A 15,102-nucleotide genomic window follows, 5' to 3' on the forward strand; every position below is an offset into this window, starting at 1 on the left:
AAAGGAAATAGTGCCCAAGATACAAGAGCCACCCACTGAGTGGGAGAAACTATTCACCCAATACCCATCAGATAAGGGGCTAATCTCCAAAATATACAAGGCACTGACAGAACTTTACAAGAAAAAAACATCTAATCCCATCCAAAAATGGGGAGAAGAAATGAACAGACACTTTGACAAAGAAGAAATACAGATGGCCAAAAGACACATGAAAAAGTGCTCCACATCACTAATCATCAGGGAGATGCAAATCAAAACAACGATGAGATACCACCTCACACCACAGAGAATGGCACACATCACAAAGAATGAGAATAAACAGTGTTGGCGGGGATGTGGGGAGAAAGGAACTCTTATCCACTGCTGGTGGGAATGCCGTCTAGTTCAACCTTTATGGAAAGCGATATGGAGATTCCTCCAAAAACTGGAAATCGAGCTCCCATACGATCCAGCTATACCACTCCTAGGAATATACCCTAGGAACACAAAAAATACAATACAAAAACCCCTTCCTTACACCTATATTCATTGCAGCACTATTTACCATAGCAAGACTCTGGAAACAACCAAGATGCCCTTCAACAGACGAATGGCTAAAGAAACTGTGGTACATATACACAATGGAATATTATGCAGCTGTCAGGAGAGATGAAGTCATGAAATTTTCCTATACATGGATGTACACGGAATCTATTATGCTGAGTGAAATAAGTCAGAGAGAGAGAGAAAAACGCAGAATGGTCTCACACATTTATGGGTTTTAAGAAAAATGAAAGACATTCTTGCAATAATAACTTTCAGACACAAAAGAGAAAAGAGCTGGAAGTTCCAGCTCACCTCAGGAAGCTCATCACAAAGAGTGATGAGTTTAGTTGGATAAATAACTACATTTTGAACTGTCCTAATAATGAGAATGTATGAGGGAAATTGAGAACCTGTTTAGAGTACAGGCGGGGGTCGGGTGGGGAGGAGGGAGACTTGGGACATTGGTGATGGGAATGTTGCACTGGTGATGGGTGGTGTTAAAAAAAAAAAAAAAGAAAAAGTATAAAAGATGCACTACAATAAAAAAAAAAGAGAAAAAAACTGAAGTTGATAGAAACATTTGTATGCTTATGACCACAAATAGTTTAAGCATATTTAAACTCCTGATACAAATCTAACTAGATAATGAGTGATATACAAGAAGTAGAATTGGGTTGGGCTCTGATGCCTGCAGGATAAAGGCACCAGCAGCAAAGTGCTGAATGTTATTTATTCAAGGAAGACATTACCATAGAATAGCACTTTCACATCCTTGAGCAATTTAATTCCCTTGGGTCAGGAACTGGGGGAGTTAGCCATACCCAGTGGTGGTCAGGGGCTACTCATGGCTTTGCTCAGTGGCCACTCCAGATGTTTGTCAGGGAACAATATTTGATCTTGGGATTGAACTGGATTGGCCACATGCAAATCAAGTGTCTTAGCCCTGTACTATCTCTCCAGCCCCAATTTGAGTTAATTTAATTTGAGAGTCAAGGTAAACCAGAAAAAAAAAAAAAATAAGAACAAATTGCTTAATAAATTCTTTAGAAAATTTCTCTGCCTTTAAACTCACTATCCTGTGGTCTCTACCATCTTTCAGAATCTCCAGAAAAAGGGAACTTGCCTCACTGGGGTTAGCACAAGCTAACCTATCCTCTATCCTCTATCTCTATCCTCACCCCTATACATGTGGTTACTTCCTTCAACCAGCATGAAGCTATCCTTGAACCAGGCGTTGCCCTTTAAGATCTAGAAACTTTCCTAACAAGATGCTCAAGGTTTCATGAATTCTGCATCCGAGGATGGTGTATTGTGGGTAAGAAGCAGACTTGTCCTTATTACAAAGAAAAGGTTGATTTGAAGAGGATGATCAGTAACCCATATCCTTTTTTTTCTTTAAATGGTAGGATTTACTTTTAATTCTTTTAAGAGAATGGTGAGACATTTTCCAACTTCTTCTTGTATGATCTTCTGGCAAAGCAAAAATGTTGTTTACCTAACCACCTAATTGCCTATTTTAAGACAATTTAATTTTTGTTTTGTTTTGTTTCACCCTGTGCCTATGCTATTATAATTCTGGCCAGGAAGTTAGATGCCAAAATAGAAACATTCTAAGCATTATATTCTATATACTTATATACTCTAAAGACTTTAGTGGGAATGTTACAGGACATTGTGAAAGATAGATGGAAGATGTTAATAGACAGATAAGGAATAGATGGGTTGCATGGGTGTTTGAGTGGATAAAGTGGAATTGAATATTTAAAGCCTCAAATATGCAGTAGTAATTTGATTGTGTTCCAGATTTTATTTGTACCAGAAATAGGGAGGATTTTCCCTCATTCCGTTTTGGCTTTTTAAAAATTCCACATCATGCCTCATCTTTTTCTTAGGCTAATCTCATTTGGTCAGTTTATAATAGTAACTAGGATTTTCAGAAACAATAAAGGATCCTGAGTGAATAGCCAGGTTTCTTCATGTCAGTGAAAGACAATTGTCCCATCTTGAGATAACTAAGACTCTTATCCCACCTCCCTACCCCCAGCACCCTACTGTCCCTTCCAGGAAGCCAGTGAGATGGAAATGTGGCCACTGATGTTGGTTTGCACCTCCAAGTACTTTATCTTCTTGTAAGAGGGGCCCTTCTGTGCCTTCTGAGTACATCACAGTACTGCCAGTATTGTAGAAAACACATCCTTTGTTCACATTCTCCCTATTCCTTAGCAAACCAAATAGCTCAGTTTTTCACAATGGCCCGCAGAACCCTGGTGGAGGCAGCCAGGAAGGGCTTTTTTGTCTTAGAGCCAGGCCAGTGCTGTCATCAAACTGGATTTTCTAGTGTGGTTATTTCCTTCTGTTTTGTTTGTATATGATCCTTGTTTTTAGTTTTTTCTATTTGGGTCTGTACTATAAATTCATTTTAGGCTTGTTTTTTTAATGTTGAGCAACACCCAGCAATGCTCAGAGGTAACTCTTCTGGCACTTAGGAATCACTTCCTGGTGGTGCACGAGGAGCCATAAGTCAGGATTCAAACCTGATTGACTACATATAAGGCAAACACTATACTTGCTATATTATCGCTCCAGCCCCCTATAAACTCCTTTGATTTATGTTTGTAAATTTAGGTGTGGTAGAAAGAATAAAGATAAAAAAATGTTGCAAAGTAGTTTTTAGTGAGTACATATTGACCAAAATATTAAGAATAATACCAAGCCAGAGAAATAGTGTGAGGGTAGTAAAATGATCGCTGAGGCATAGTTATCTGGGTTTGATTCCTGGCACCACTTATGGTCCCTTGTGCATCAATAGGAGAGATTCCTGAATACACAGCCAGAATCAAGTACTGAATACCACCAGGTATAGTTCAACCCCCCCCCAAAAATATGCACTCATTACATTGGTTATATTTGCAAATGATATTTATGAATATTTCTGCTACTTGGCTGCCTATGAAGTAATCTCCTTAACTGAGATTTAGCTGGGAGCTCACACACATTTTATATGGGCAAATTCTGGATTGGCTTCATTATATGGTAGCCTGGCAACCAGTGGTGATGGGGTAGTTCAAGACATTAACTGTTCATTGGGGCTGGAATAGTGCCCTCAGAAACAATGCATTGCATGTTGTAATTTTTAAAAAATCCTGTGTTTAATATTGATATTCTTTTTAAAATGTAAGACATGATTCCAAGAATGTGGAGAGCCAAATAAAATTTGGTGTTCCACAGAAGGAAATTTGTCCATGTGGAATTTAAAGAGTAGCTGAACAATGGAATAAACAATAAAGGATTCTTGGCATCCCACCCCATTACAATCATTTTCCAATTCATGCGTACGACACATTGCTTATACCCTAGTGAGGATGTCCTGCCTCTACTTTGACTGATAACTCTCATCTATAAACTGTTTCCTTGGGAGTCCCCAGTCTTTGTTGTAGAATGCCAGCCTGGTAGCCTTGCAAGCACGAGGCTAAGAGTTGGATCCATGTGCCAAGTACAATCCAGTAGGCACTGCTGGGATCCCCAGTACCAAAGCCAAGTGTATAATCTCTAGTGATCACTGCAAGCAAGAGAGTGAACACTGCAACCAACTGTGCATGAAACCCCTGACAATCACAGCCATAGCAACATCCAAGTGAAAAGAAGCGGGGAGATATTTTAGAGGTGTGCTAAGGACTTCTCAAATGCAACCTCCAGCTCTGATACCTTCTCATCTGTTCAGCGTCTTCCATGAAGCAGACCAATGTGAGGTCATCTATCATTTAAGAATGTGATCTTTCTGCTGTTAGTGCTTGGCAGTATATGGCAACTAGGGTATCATAAAGTTCTTCTATATTGGAGAAATTGTACTCAAGCCTCCAGGCCAGAGCGTACTCAATAACCTCAACTTAACCAGTTTCCTGGGGCTACCATGCATTCACCCCTTTGAACGGTTTCACTACTGTCGTTTCTAAGGCATTCTGTAGACACACACACACACACACACACACACACACACACATGCACAGAGACATGCGCTTTCGCTGCATTATGCTTTGATTGTCTTCATAACACTTTTTCATATCTGAACTAAATGTATTTGTTATTCTTTGTTGTTCTGATGATCCCTAAGGGCAGTGAATTTTGGTCCCTGCATATCTCTTTCACCCACAGCAATGCCAGGCATGAGATGGCATCCAGTAATTATTGGCTGAAAGAATGAATTATTCCAGCAGGAAGAAATCATATTTGTAACTCAAGAAGACCCATCAGAGAGAGTAAAGCCAAGAATGAAATGCTGGTCACTGCAAATCAATTCCTTTGAAATGCTGATCAGTTGTGGGACAGCAACCATAGCTGTCAGTGCTACTACATAGCACCAGTAGTCATGATATTCTGCAGTTCTCAAAGATATTCAGCTTGTATGAAACCAAAAGGAAGCACCCCAGTTGTCCAAAACTACTTATTAGACTATAAATTCCATCCAACTAGTTGGAGCAGAGTTTTCCTATTGGAAGTTTTCCTTTTTTGAAATTTCTCAAGGCTTCATTATTATGATTGGTTCTCATCTAGCTTATTAGGTGATTTAACTTTTTCTTCACAACTTTTATTTAAACCAAAGAGAAATAATACTGCAAGCATAAAATCCAAACTACAGCAATCAAACCTAAGAATGTGCCTTTTGAGGAAGCAGCCTGAAGGGTGAGAGGGAACATGGAGACACTGGTAAAGGGAAGTTGACACTGGTGCTGGGGTTGGTGCTGAAACACTGTAAGCCTAAAACTAAGTGTAAATTACATTGTAAATTACAGACCCTAATTTTTTTTAACTTTAAACGCCGTCATTTACAAAGTTACTCATAATAAAGTTGTTTCAGGCATTGAATTATTTCAGCCCTATTCCCACCACCAGTGTGACTTTCTCTCCATCAATGTCTCCAGTTTCCTATCCCACCCCCCAGATCCTGTCCCCTTAGCAGGCACAAAATAATTTATTTTATATTGTTTGTCACAACAAAATGGCTAATGGACTCATCAAAAAATACTTGAGTAAAAGAATGTGAAAAATGTTATACGTTATAATGAGGTCATTAAAGTTATTCTCTGAAGGTTTACTATTTGAGCCTTCTGTGTTATTGGTTTTGTTTACTGACTTGCTACTTTTCCATCTAATTTTCTGTACTCCTACTGGGCTATCAGTATTGTGAAATTTGGAGGTGTCTGTGTAGCTATCTGCTCCAAGGACTATGTATCTGTAGAACTAGGCTAATGAGGGGCCGGGCAGTGGCGCTAGAGGTAAGGTGCCTGCCTTGCCTGTGCTAGCCTTGGACGGACTGCGGTTCAATCCCCCAGCGACCCATATGGTCCCCCAAGTCAGGAGCAACTTCTGAGCACATAGCCAGGAGTAACCCCTGAGAGTTACTGGGTGTGGCCCAAAAAACCAAAAAAAAAAAAAAAAAAAAAAAAAAAAAAAAAAAAAAAAGAACTAGGCTAATGAGTTTCAGAGGCTTGGCTTGGCTGCATCACTTCTGAGATTAGTTGAAGCTATGATGCTGGACTGTTGTCTACATAGCAGCAGGTGTTGGTGTGGTTGCTAGGGCTTCTTACAGTATGGGGTTAGGAGGAGGCTGACTGCCCTACCCAGAGTTTTCAGCCTGAAAACTGGTGTACATGAAATTTTCATCACTTTGGTGTCTCTGCAGAGATTAGTTGTGAAACAGTGAGGTTAGTTTGTGTGCATGCCAGTAGCTAGGGGGTGTAGATGAGGCTGCCAGGTTTTTGACAGAATGGGGATTTGGCCACCTTGCTGCCAAAGGCATCCCAGATTTTTGAGCTGAAGAACAGTGTACCCAGGAGTTTAGTACCTTGACTTGCAACTCTTCCAAGATTGGTCATGAAGCTGTGAAGCTGGGCCCTTATTTACATGGGAGCATCTGTGGTATGGCTGCTTCAATCACATTTTTTTTTATCAATCACATTTTAAATTAGCTTCAGTTTAGAGCAGTGGCGCAAGCAGTAGGGTGTTTGCCTTGCACGCCACTGACCTAGGACAGACCACAGTTCAATCCCCCGACATCCCACATGGTCCCACAATCCAGGAGTGATTTCTGAGCACATAGCCAGGAGTAACCCTTGAACATCACTGAGTGTGGCCCAAAAGCAAAACAAAACAAAAAATTAGCTTTAGTTTGTAGGGGTATTTGTTTCATCCTTAATATGTTCAATGGCAATCATAGCTAGAAACATAGTGGTTGGTGTTTTATAGATTATTAGACTAGACCAATTCTTTTTTTTTAGTGATTTTTATTGTGACCAAAGTGAATTAAAAATCTTTCACAGTAATATTTAAGTTATATAATGACATTGAATCAGGGGCACTCCCACCACCAGTGTTGTCCTCCCTCCACCCCTGTTCCCAGCATGCATCCCATATCCCTTCCTTTGCTCCACCCCTACTGCTAGCATAACTGGTCCCCTCTGTGTATAGCTTGATGTAGATTGGGTATTGATTCTGGTGTCATTGACTTTGGATTTTGGTGTTTAAGTCTGATCATTTTTTTTATTTCTACTCAATTTTCATACGACTATTTGGTCTTGGTAGCATCCATTTTTTTCCCTCAATTTATGAGGCAGAATGAGATAAGTCAAGTTAATGTGGAATCTGTTTGGGAAAAAAAAAGGAATAGAAAAGAAAAGAAAGGGAAAAAACACAAAACAAACAAACAAAAACTGGGAGGAGTCCATCTTGAGGTTATAAATATCCATTTAAAAGAATAAAGGGAAAAAAGAAGAAAAACATAACAAAAATACAAAAAGAAGAAAAACAGGGCCCGGAGAGATAGCACAGAGGTGTTTGCCTTGCAAGCAGCCGATCCAGGACCAAAGGTGGTTGGTTCGAATCCCGGTGTCCCATATGGTCCCCCGTGCCTGCCAGGAGCTATTTCTGAGCAGACAGCCAGGAGTAACCCCTGAGCGCAGCCGGGTGTGACCCAAAACCAAAAAAAAAAAAAAAAAAAAAAAAAGAAAAACAACAAAAATACAAAAAAACAGAAATAAACAAACAAACAAAAAAAAAAACAGTGACTACCAAAAAGAGCACCACAGCAATAAAGACAACAACCAAACAATGACCACAAACGTGAAATAAAAGTAAAAAAAAAAGGGCCCAGAGAGATAGCACAGCGGCGTTTGCCTTGCAAGCAGCCGATCCAGGACCAAAGGTGGTTGGTTCGAATCCTGGTGTCCCATATGGTCCCCGTGCCTGCCAGGAGCTATTTCTGAGCAGACAGCCAGGAGTAACCCCTGAGCAACGCCGGGTGTGGCCCAAAAACCAAAAAAAAATAAAATAAAATAATTGTGCTTTTTTTTTTTTTTGCATAGGCACAGTAAATATTGGGGAGATTAGAAAGGGAATTCCCTTAGCCTAAAAGATATAGGGCTTCTCTGCCCTTGAAGCATACTGTCATGGGAATAACTACAGGCTCTGTTCATGCTCTTTTTCACACCCCCAGGTCTTTTTATGGTACCAGGAAACTAGACTGGACCAATTCTTTTTCCACCTGTGGGCAGCGATGCTCAATGAGTCTTTTCCATCACAGTGTTGAATCTTTTGAGTTGGCATCTTTTCTTTTGGAACTTCATTCACCTGCAGTGGATCCCCCTCCATGGGTTCTAGGGTTTGAAATTTTTTTGGCTTCACCAATTTCAGTCAACATCAGATACTTTCTACTGCTCCATGTCCCTATTCGGTTGCCATTTGTCAGGCCAAGTGAACAGGTGTAAAACAGGGACGCATCAAGGATTAAGAAAAAGAGAAATAGAGTCCAGGGTCCCATAGTCTTGAGGACTGAACACACACACACACACACACACAAATTTTTATTCTCTTCTCAAAGGTGGGGTAATCCTGGGGGGGGAGGGGGCAGAGAATGGTAATGTCTCCCTTTGCTGCTTGTCTCCAAAGACCTCAAGATTTAACTCTCACATGTTTTTCCTTTAATAAAACAGCTCAGCAATTCAGTATGTAATAATGTACTAGACCCATAAGAGTTAGATTAAAATAAGGTTTTTGATATTAGAATTTGCTGGGTAATAAAAGACATCAGAGTTAAAGTACCCATGAAAACAGAGCTTTCTTCTTGTTAAAGGAACCTTTGAATTATCTCTGATGTATTGGTAACTTAAGGCCAGCTGTATGAGCATAGCATTGAGAACCCTTTAGAACGCTGGAATAAACATACCATAGACGACCGGAGTGGTGGCACAGAGTGGTAAGGCATCTGCCTTGCCGGCGCTAGCCTAGGACAGACCGCAGTTCCATCCCCCAGTGTCCCATATGGTCCCCCAAGGCAGGAGCAATTTTTGAGTGCATAGCCAGGAGTAACCCCTGAACATCACCAGGTGTGGCCCCAAAAAAACAAACAAAATACACCATAGATATCTGCATGGAATTCTGAATGACACTCAAGTTCAAACCTGCGAGATAATCTAAATTTTTTTCATTAAAATGTAAAAAATCTTGGGCCCGGAGAGATAGCACAGCGGCCGTTTGCCTTGACCTGAATTTGATCCCTAGAATTCCATATGCTCCCAAGCACTGTCAGGGAGTAATTCTTGAGTGTGGATCCAAAAGTAACCCCTTAGTATTGCTGGATGTGACTCAAAAACAAAACAAACAAAAAATGCATTGTGCTTGATGTAAAAAAGAAATAAAGCAAAAGTCTATTCTTCTACTTGGTTGCTGTGGCACCTACTCAAGTTTCTTTTTTCTTTTTTTTTTTTTTTTTTTTTGGTTTTTGGTTTTTGGGCCACACCCGTTTGACGCTAGGGGTTACTCTCCTGGCTGTGCGCTCAGAAGTCGCTCCTGGCTTGGGGGACCATATGGGACACCGGGGGATCGAACCGCGGTCCGTCCTAGGCTAGCGCTGGCAAGGCAGACACCTTACCTTTAGCGCCACCGCCCGGCCCCAGTTTCTTTTTTCTGACCTGTCATTCTGTTTGTTGGACTGGCTGCTATTTTCTCTATACCATTCTTCACTTTATATGAAAAAGGACAATATGATGAGTTTCTCAAGGGTTAAGACCTATTAGGCATTTAATGAACTTATTTGAGGTATGTCTCTGTCAAAAGTAAGGTACCTGACAACAAGTTCAAGCTTAAGGCCTGAATTTGAGGCACTCTGGCCTCTGAACACCAGAGGTTGCAGCCTGTTGATTCCTCAAACTCTTAGGCCCAGGAAGTGTTCAGTGCTCCTGAGCTTTACCCAGAGTGAACCCTGCAGGCTCTTGAGTATTGCTGGGTGAGACCCTTATACAAATATAAGCTCCTTTATAACCCTACCAGTACTTATGATAGAAAAATATCTATTTTCCAAACCAACCATGTAAGGAAATTAATAACTTACTGAAAAATAATTGTAGTAGTTGACATTGAATATGTATCTCTGCCAAGCCATGAAGACATCTCAGAATGTCATCTCGGTCTCTCTGCCCATTTCACCCATCAGAGGACAAGCTAACCTAGGACAGGTACTCAATGGTCTATCTGCCTTTTTATGTACCAATAGTTTCAGTCTAGACCCTATTTAAGGGCAAGAAAAGATCAGGAGTCAGATTGAATGGCCCAAGATGACAATGCTACTAAGTGAGGTCCTTCTGTCCCCCAGAACCCAGATAACCACATCAACCCAGCTGGGACTGAGGATGGAAGAAAGTCAGACACAGAACATGGGTTTCAGCTTCACACCAAACCCCTAAAGAGCTCATAAGATTTAAATGGTAAACATCAACAAAGGCTGCCATATTTAAATATTATTGCAGGGGCTGGAGAGATAGCACAGTAGTAGGGCATTTGTCTTGCATGCAGCCAACCCTAATGGACCAGGTTCAATTCCCATATGGTCCCTGAACATGCCAGGGGTGATTTCTGAGTGCAGAGCTAGGAGTAACCCCTGATGTGGTCCCAAACCCAAAAACCAAATATATATATATATATATATATATATATATATATATATATATATATATGTGTGTGTGTGTGTGTGTGTGTGTATGTATGTATGTATGTATATGTCTATATGTATGTATGTATATATATAGAGAGAGAGCAAAGTCAAATATTATTGAAGTTATTAGGATCCATGTCTAGGAAAGCCTGAGAGATAGTACAGTGGGAAGGGCTCTTATTTTACACAGTTAACCCACAATCAATCTCTGGCATCCTTTATGGTCCCCTGAGACCTGTCACAGTGATTTCTGAGTGTAGAACCCCTGAGCATCACCAGCTATAATCCCAAAATCAAAACTTATTTGAAAGGTACTTGTTAAAATGTTTATTTAGCTGACATTTTTAGAGAGAAAGAAATCAGAGACAATTGCTTTAAAATTAGAAATAAGATTCTTATTTTAAAGTAAAATGATTTTATTTAGGGGCCAGAGACCTAGCATAGCAGGTAGGGCATTTGTCTTGCATGTGGTTAACCTGGGTTCGATCCCTAGCATCCTATATGGCCCCCGAGCCTGCTAGAAGTGATTTCTGAGTGTAGAGCCAGGAGTAACTCCTGAGCACACCACTAGATGTGGCCCAATCCCCCAAAAAATAATGTTTTATTTAGAGAACTAAGAGCTAGGAGAAGAAAAACGGTGAAGAGAGAGGGAGAAAGTGAGACAGAGACAGAAAGAGACAGGGACACATGAGCTTCTCCCAGAACCTGGACTGCAATCCTGAATGAACCCAGAACCCCCTTCCCAGAAAAGAAAAGGCTAAAGCAAGTAGAGAGACAGGACTCTTCCCAGTGTTTCTAGCTGTCCACTCATGTAGTTTCATGAGAAGTTTCATCATGGGATGTCACTCACTGCTTTCCCAGTGCTAGGGACCTCCTCTCTGTATCAAGTAACTGACTGGAAAAACCAGTCCGGACCTGGGAAGGCCCCTGGTCAGCATGGAAACACTCACTTGCTCTCTGTGTGTGGAATGTATAATGGGGACATGGAACACTTTCATCCTAGGCAGAGCAACACTTCTGGCAGTGACCCCGAACATTTTGCTGGTGCATTGGAGAGCAGGGACAAGGAGAGGGGATAGCTCAGTGGGCCAAAAATTCCCCCTCCTTCATGCGCAGAGAGCTAACCAACAGCTCCATTGGAACCTTCTGTTGGTTTCTGCTGGTTCCTAATTGCTGAAGAAAAGTTTCTTCCAAAAGATCTTCTCCCAGTCACCTAGCAGTGTTTCTAGAACAGAACTCTCTATGTAGCTGGAATGGTTAGTGGTGTTAGTGAGTCTTCCTCAGACTGTCCGTGCAACTGACAGGTGACTGTGTTGGTCAGACATAGGGACAGTGAGTTTCAGGAGACCAGCCCGGACAAATGCTGGCCCTTCACGGAGGAACTAGGACTTCAGCGCAGCTCTCAGGCTTACCCAGAAGCCCGGGTGCAGAGCTTCGTCCTGGGGCCACTCCAGGTAGGTCTTGGTGTTCATGACCTTGCGCAGTTTACAGAAGCGCTTGGGGATGGCCCTCTTCTCGATGGGCTCCAGAAGCACAAGGATGGCAGCATCGTTGTTCTCGTCGAAGAGCCGAAAGTGGGAGAAATCCAGCTCATACTTGCACCACTCGCTTTTCACAAAGTTTTCCGAGAGCACGAAGATGGTTTTGTGGCTCTTCTCGATGCAGTCGATGATGTTGTCGATGATCCACTTGCCGGGAATGAAGTCCCGCTTGTGCAGACACAGCTTCAAGGGCGGGTCCAGATGCTCCAGCTCCTGGACCATGACAGTCTCCACCCAGTAGGAGTCATGCTCACTGTAGGACACAAAGGCGTCGTAGCAGATGTCCCTCGGAGGTGCCCTCCTGGGCTTCCTCTTGGCCTGCAGCCAGGCCCAGGTCATTTTCAGGTACCACAGTCCGTGGAGACGGCGGCAGAGGACGGTGGTGAGCAGGACCAAAAGGAGAAGGACGCAGCATGCGGTGGACACCAGAGCCACCCAATGACATTCGGACACTGTGAGCTGCGTGTCCCGAACCCGCTGGCCCCGCACGTGGGAGGGAGAGTCGCACAGATAGCTGTCAGGCCAGTCGACCAGGAGCCGGGCCAGCTGTGGCTGCTCTCGAGTGAAGGACAGGAACTCGCAGGAGCAAATAAAATTGCTGCCCGCAGCGTCCAGGGCCGTCAGCTTTGGAAAAGAGTCAATCTGCTCCTTGGAGAAAGTACTGATCATATTTCTGCGTATGTACAGGACATGCAAGGCGGGTAAAAATGTGGCATCAGGGAGTGTCTTTAGCTTGTTTCTGGAGATATAGAGTTCTCTGAGCTGTGGTAGCATCAGAGAAAAGGCAAGGAGGTTGTTATTGCTGACATCCAAAACTTCCAAAGTCCGTGGGAGGCAGAAGGTTAAACTGCCGATCTTGGTACTGGATAAGTTCAGGTGATTTACCTTTGCCGGCCAGTGGCATGTTTCTGGCATGGAAAGAAAATTATTTTTACTGATATCCAACTGGGTCAGGTTTTTCAGCGTCAGCATGATGGCTGCGGTCTTTCCTAGGGAAGTCAAATGATTGCCCCTTAAAATCAAAGTTTGCAGCAAGGGCCAGGCACCCTCGCAGGCAGAGTTGCCCAAATATTCTTCCACCATTAAATTGTCACTGAGATCCAAGTACTCCAAGGAAGTTAAGTGCCGGGAAAGTGAACAGGGCACCAGGAACACCTTACTGTTGCCGATGGTGATTCTTCTCACCCTGCCTGTGAGTGAATAGATACTCTGCAAGTCGTAGAACAAAAAGAACTGGGGGATGCGGAGGGTCCTGATGGTCAGTGTCTCCAGGTTCCTGATGTCTTTCACCTGCAGAGTTGAGGTGTTAAAATCCCCCTTCCCATTCAGAGTGCAGTCGTCAAACTCCAGTTCCCGCACCCCCAAGGCGTAATGCAACAGTCTCATCAGCCCACCGAAACTTTGATCAGTGACCTCTACATTTCTAAAGGTGAGCTTTTTCATCACGGTACTACCTTCCCGGACAGGCAGGTCGGGACAGTGAAACGCGCTCAAGTCTGTTCCTCTCAGTTCCAAAGATTCCACTGAGCTCAAAAGGTCCTTGAACATCTCCAAAAGCAGAAAGGGCTGCCTCAGATGCAGGATCACATGGTGGATCTGTTGCACAGATGCCAAGCTCTTGGGCTCGTATGCCTGGAGATTAGATGCCTCGATCTCAAGTTGCTCAAGAAACATCAGCCCAGCCAAGTCCTTCTCCTGGATCTTGATGAAGGTGGAGGGATGCCCAATCCTCAGGATTCGCAAGTGAGTGAGAGAAGAAAAAAGAGGCATTGGCCCGAGTGTCTGGTAAGGATTTCCCCGTAAGTCTAGGAATCTCAAGGAAGACAGGGGCTGAAACCAGGAGAGTGATAAATTCAACAGTTGGTTATAGGATAAGTCTAACTGTTCAAGAAGCTTCAGGAAATGGAAGGAATCTTCCTCTATGCTGATTATTCCATTAGACCCCAACCTCAGAATCTGGAGTTTCACACAGCCCTGCAGGTCAGTCTTGCTCACTGAGGAAATCTTATTGCCAGTTAAGTCCAGGCTTTTCACAGCCGCTGTGAGCCCTGAGGGAATGTTGCGAAAATCTCTGGAGCGGCCGTCACAGAAGCCATTGGGGTCACAAGACAGGGTAGTCTGATCAGAGACCACTTGTTGGAAGAGGCTGAAGATGGCCCCCAAAGTCCATAGTGTCCACCAAGCATGTGGCATTGTCCAGTAAGTCAACCTACAAATGAAAAGGCACATGTGAGTGATGGCGTTTGTTGGCCTGTGGTTATTCCTGTCCTCAAGAAACCACTTAACAAAGGCAGAAATCACAGTCATACCAACATAGCCATGCACACAGGCATACATACGGCTGCCAGGAATCACCAACAAGACAACAGAAATGCATGCATGGGGATTTAGAAAGAGTGTTAGGGCCTGAGAGATAGTACAGGGGGTCAAGGCTGACTGGGATACAATCTTTGATACCATATATGGTCCCTCTAGTTCCACCAGGAACTAGGAATAAACTCTAAACTCCACGGGATGTGAACCAAATCCTGCCCCTGTCCCACAAAGAACTCCAGGCCCGGAGATCTGGCTTGGTGCCACAGCTCCTACCTTGGATGAGTTCCAAGTTTGATTCACCCCACATCAACAAGTACATGACCCCAACATAACAAAATGAATTGTCTGTTACAATTGGGAAACCTATTAATTTATTGGTATAGTCATAGCTTACAGTATTGATGATAGTGATGGTATTGTATATCTTGATGGTATTGTATTTGGAGTGTTTGGGTCACAGTTGGCTGTGCTCAGGACTTATTCTTGGCTCTCTGCTCAGGAATCATTGCTGGCAATGCTCAGAGAACCATATTCCATTCGGAGGATTGAGTTGTGACCAGCAGCATACAAGACAAGTGTCTTAATCCCTGTAGTATCTGATCCTGTGACTTACACTTTTCAAAATAAAGGAAAAAGTACTTATTTACAGTTAGTCTTTTTTTTCCTTTCCTTTTCTTTTTTTTCTTTTTTTTTTTTTTTTCTTCTTTTTTTTTTAAGTTTTTGGGCCACAACCAGCTG

General features: G+C 42.7%; 2 protein-coding genes across 2 annotated transcripts in view; one reads left to right on the top strand and one right to left on the bottom strand.

Moving 5' to 3' along the window:
• The window catches only part of RNF175 (ring finger protein 175), a 41,854-nt gene extending 38,231 nt beyond the window's left edge, over window positions 1–3,623 (top strand). Inside the window, 3 exon segments of the mRNA XM_049770864.1 lie at window positions 1,772–1,904; window positions 3,504–3,577; window positions 3,580–3,623. Of these exon segments, the coding sequence (XP_049626821.1) occupies window positions 1,772–1,904; window positions 3,504–3,577; window positions 3,580–3,623 (251 nt within the window).
• Window positions 3,624–11,782: 8,159 nt separating this feature from the next.
• On the bottom strand, window positions 11,783–14,252 carry TLR2 (toll like receptor 2). Its single transcript, XM_049769597.1, has one exon. The coding sequence runs from the start codon at window positions 14,239–14,241 to the stop codon at window positions 11,890–11,892; it is 2,352 nt and encodes a 783-aa protein (XP_049625554.1). The 5' UTR covers window positions 14,242–14,252; the 3' UTR covers window positions 11,783–11,889.
• Between the last annotated feature and the right edge of the window lie 850 nt (window positions 14,253–15,102).

The sequence above is a fragment of the Suncus etruscus genome, chromosome 3 (genome assembly GCF_024139225.1).
Source record: "Suncus etruscus isolate mSunEtr1 chromosome 3, mSunEtr1.pri.cur, whole genome shotgun sequence".
Lineage (NCBI taxonomy): Eukaryota > Metazoa > Chordata > Mammalia > Eulipotyphla > Soricidae > Suncus > Suncus etruscus.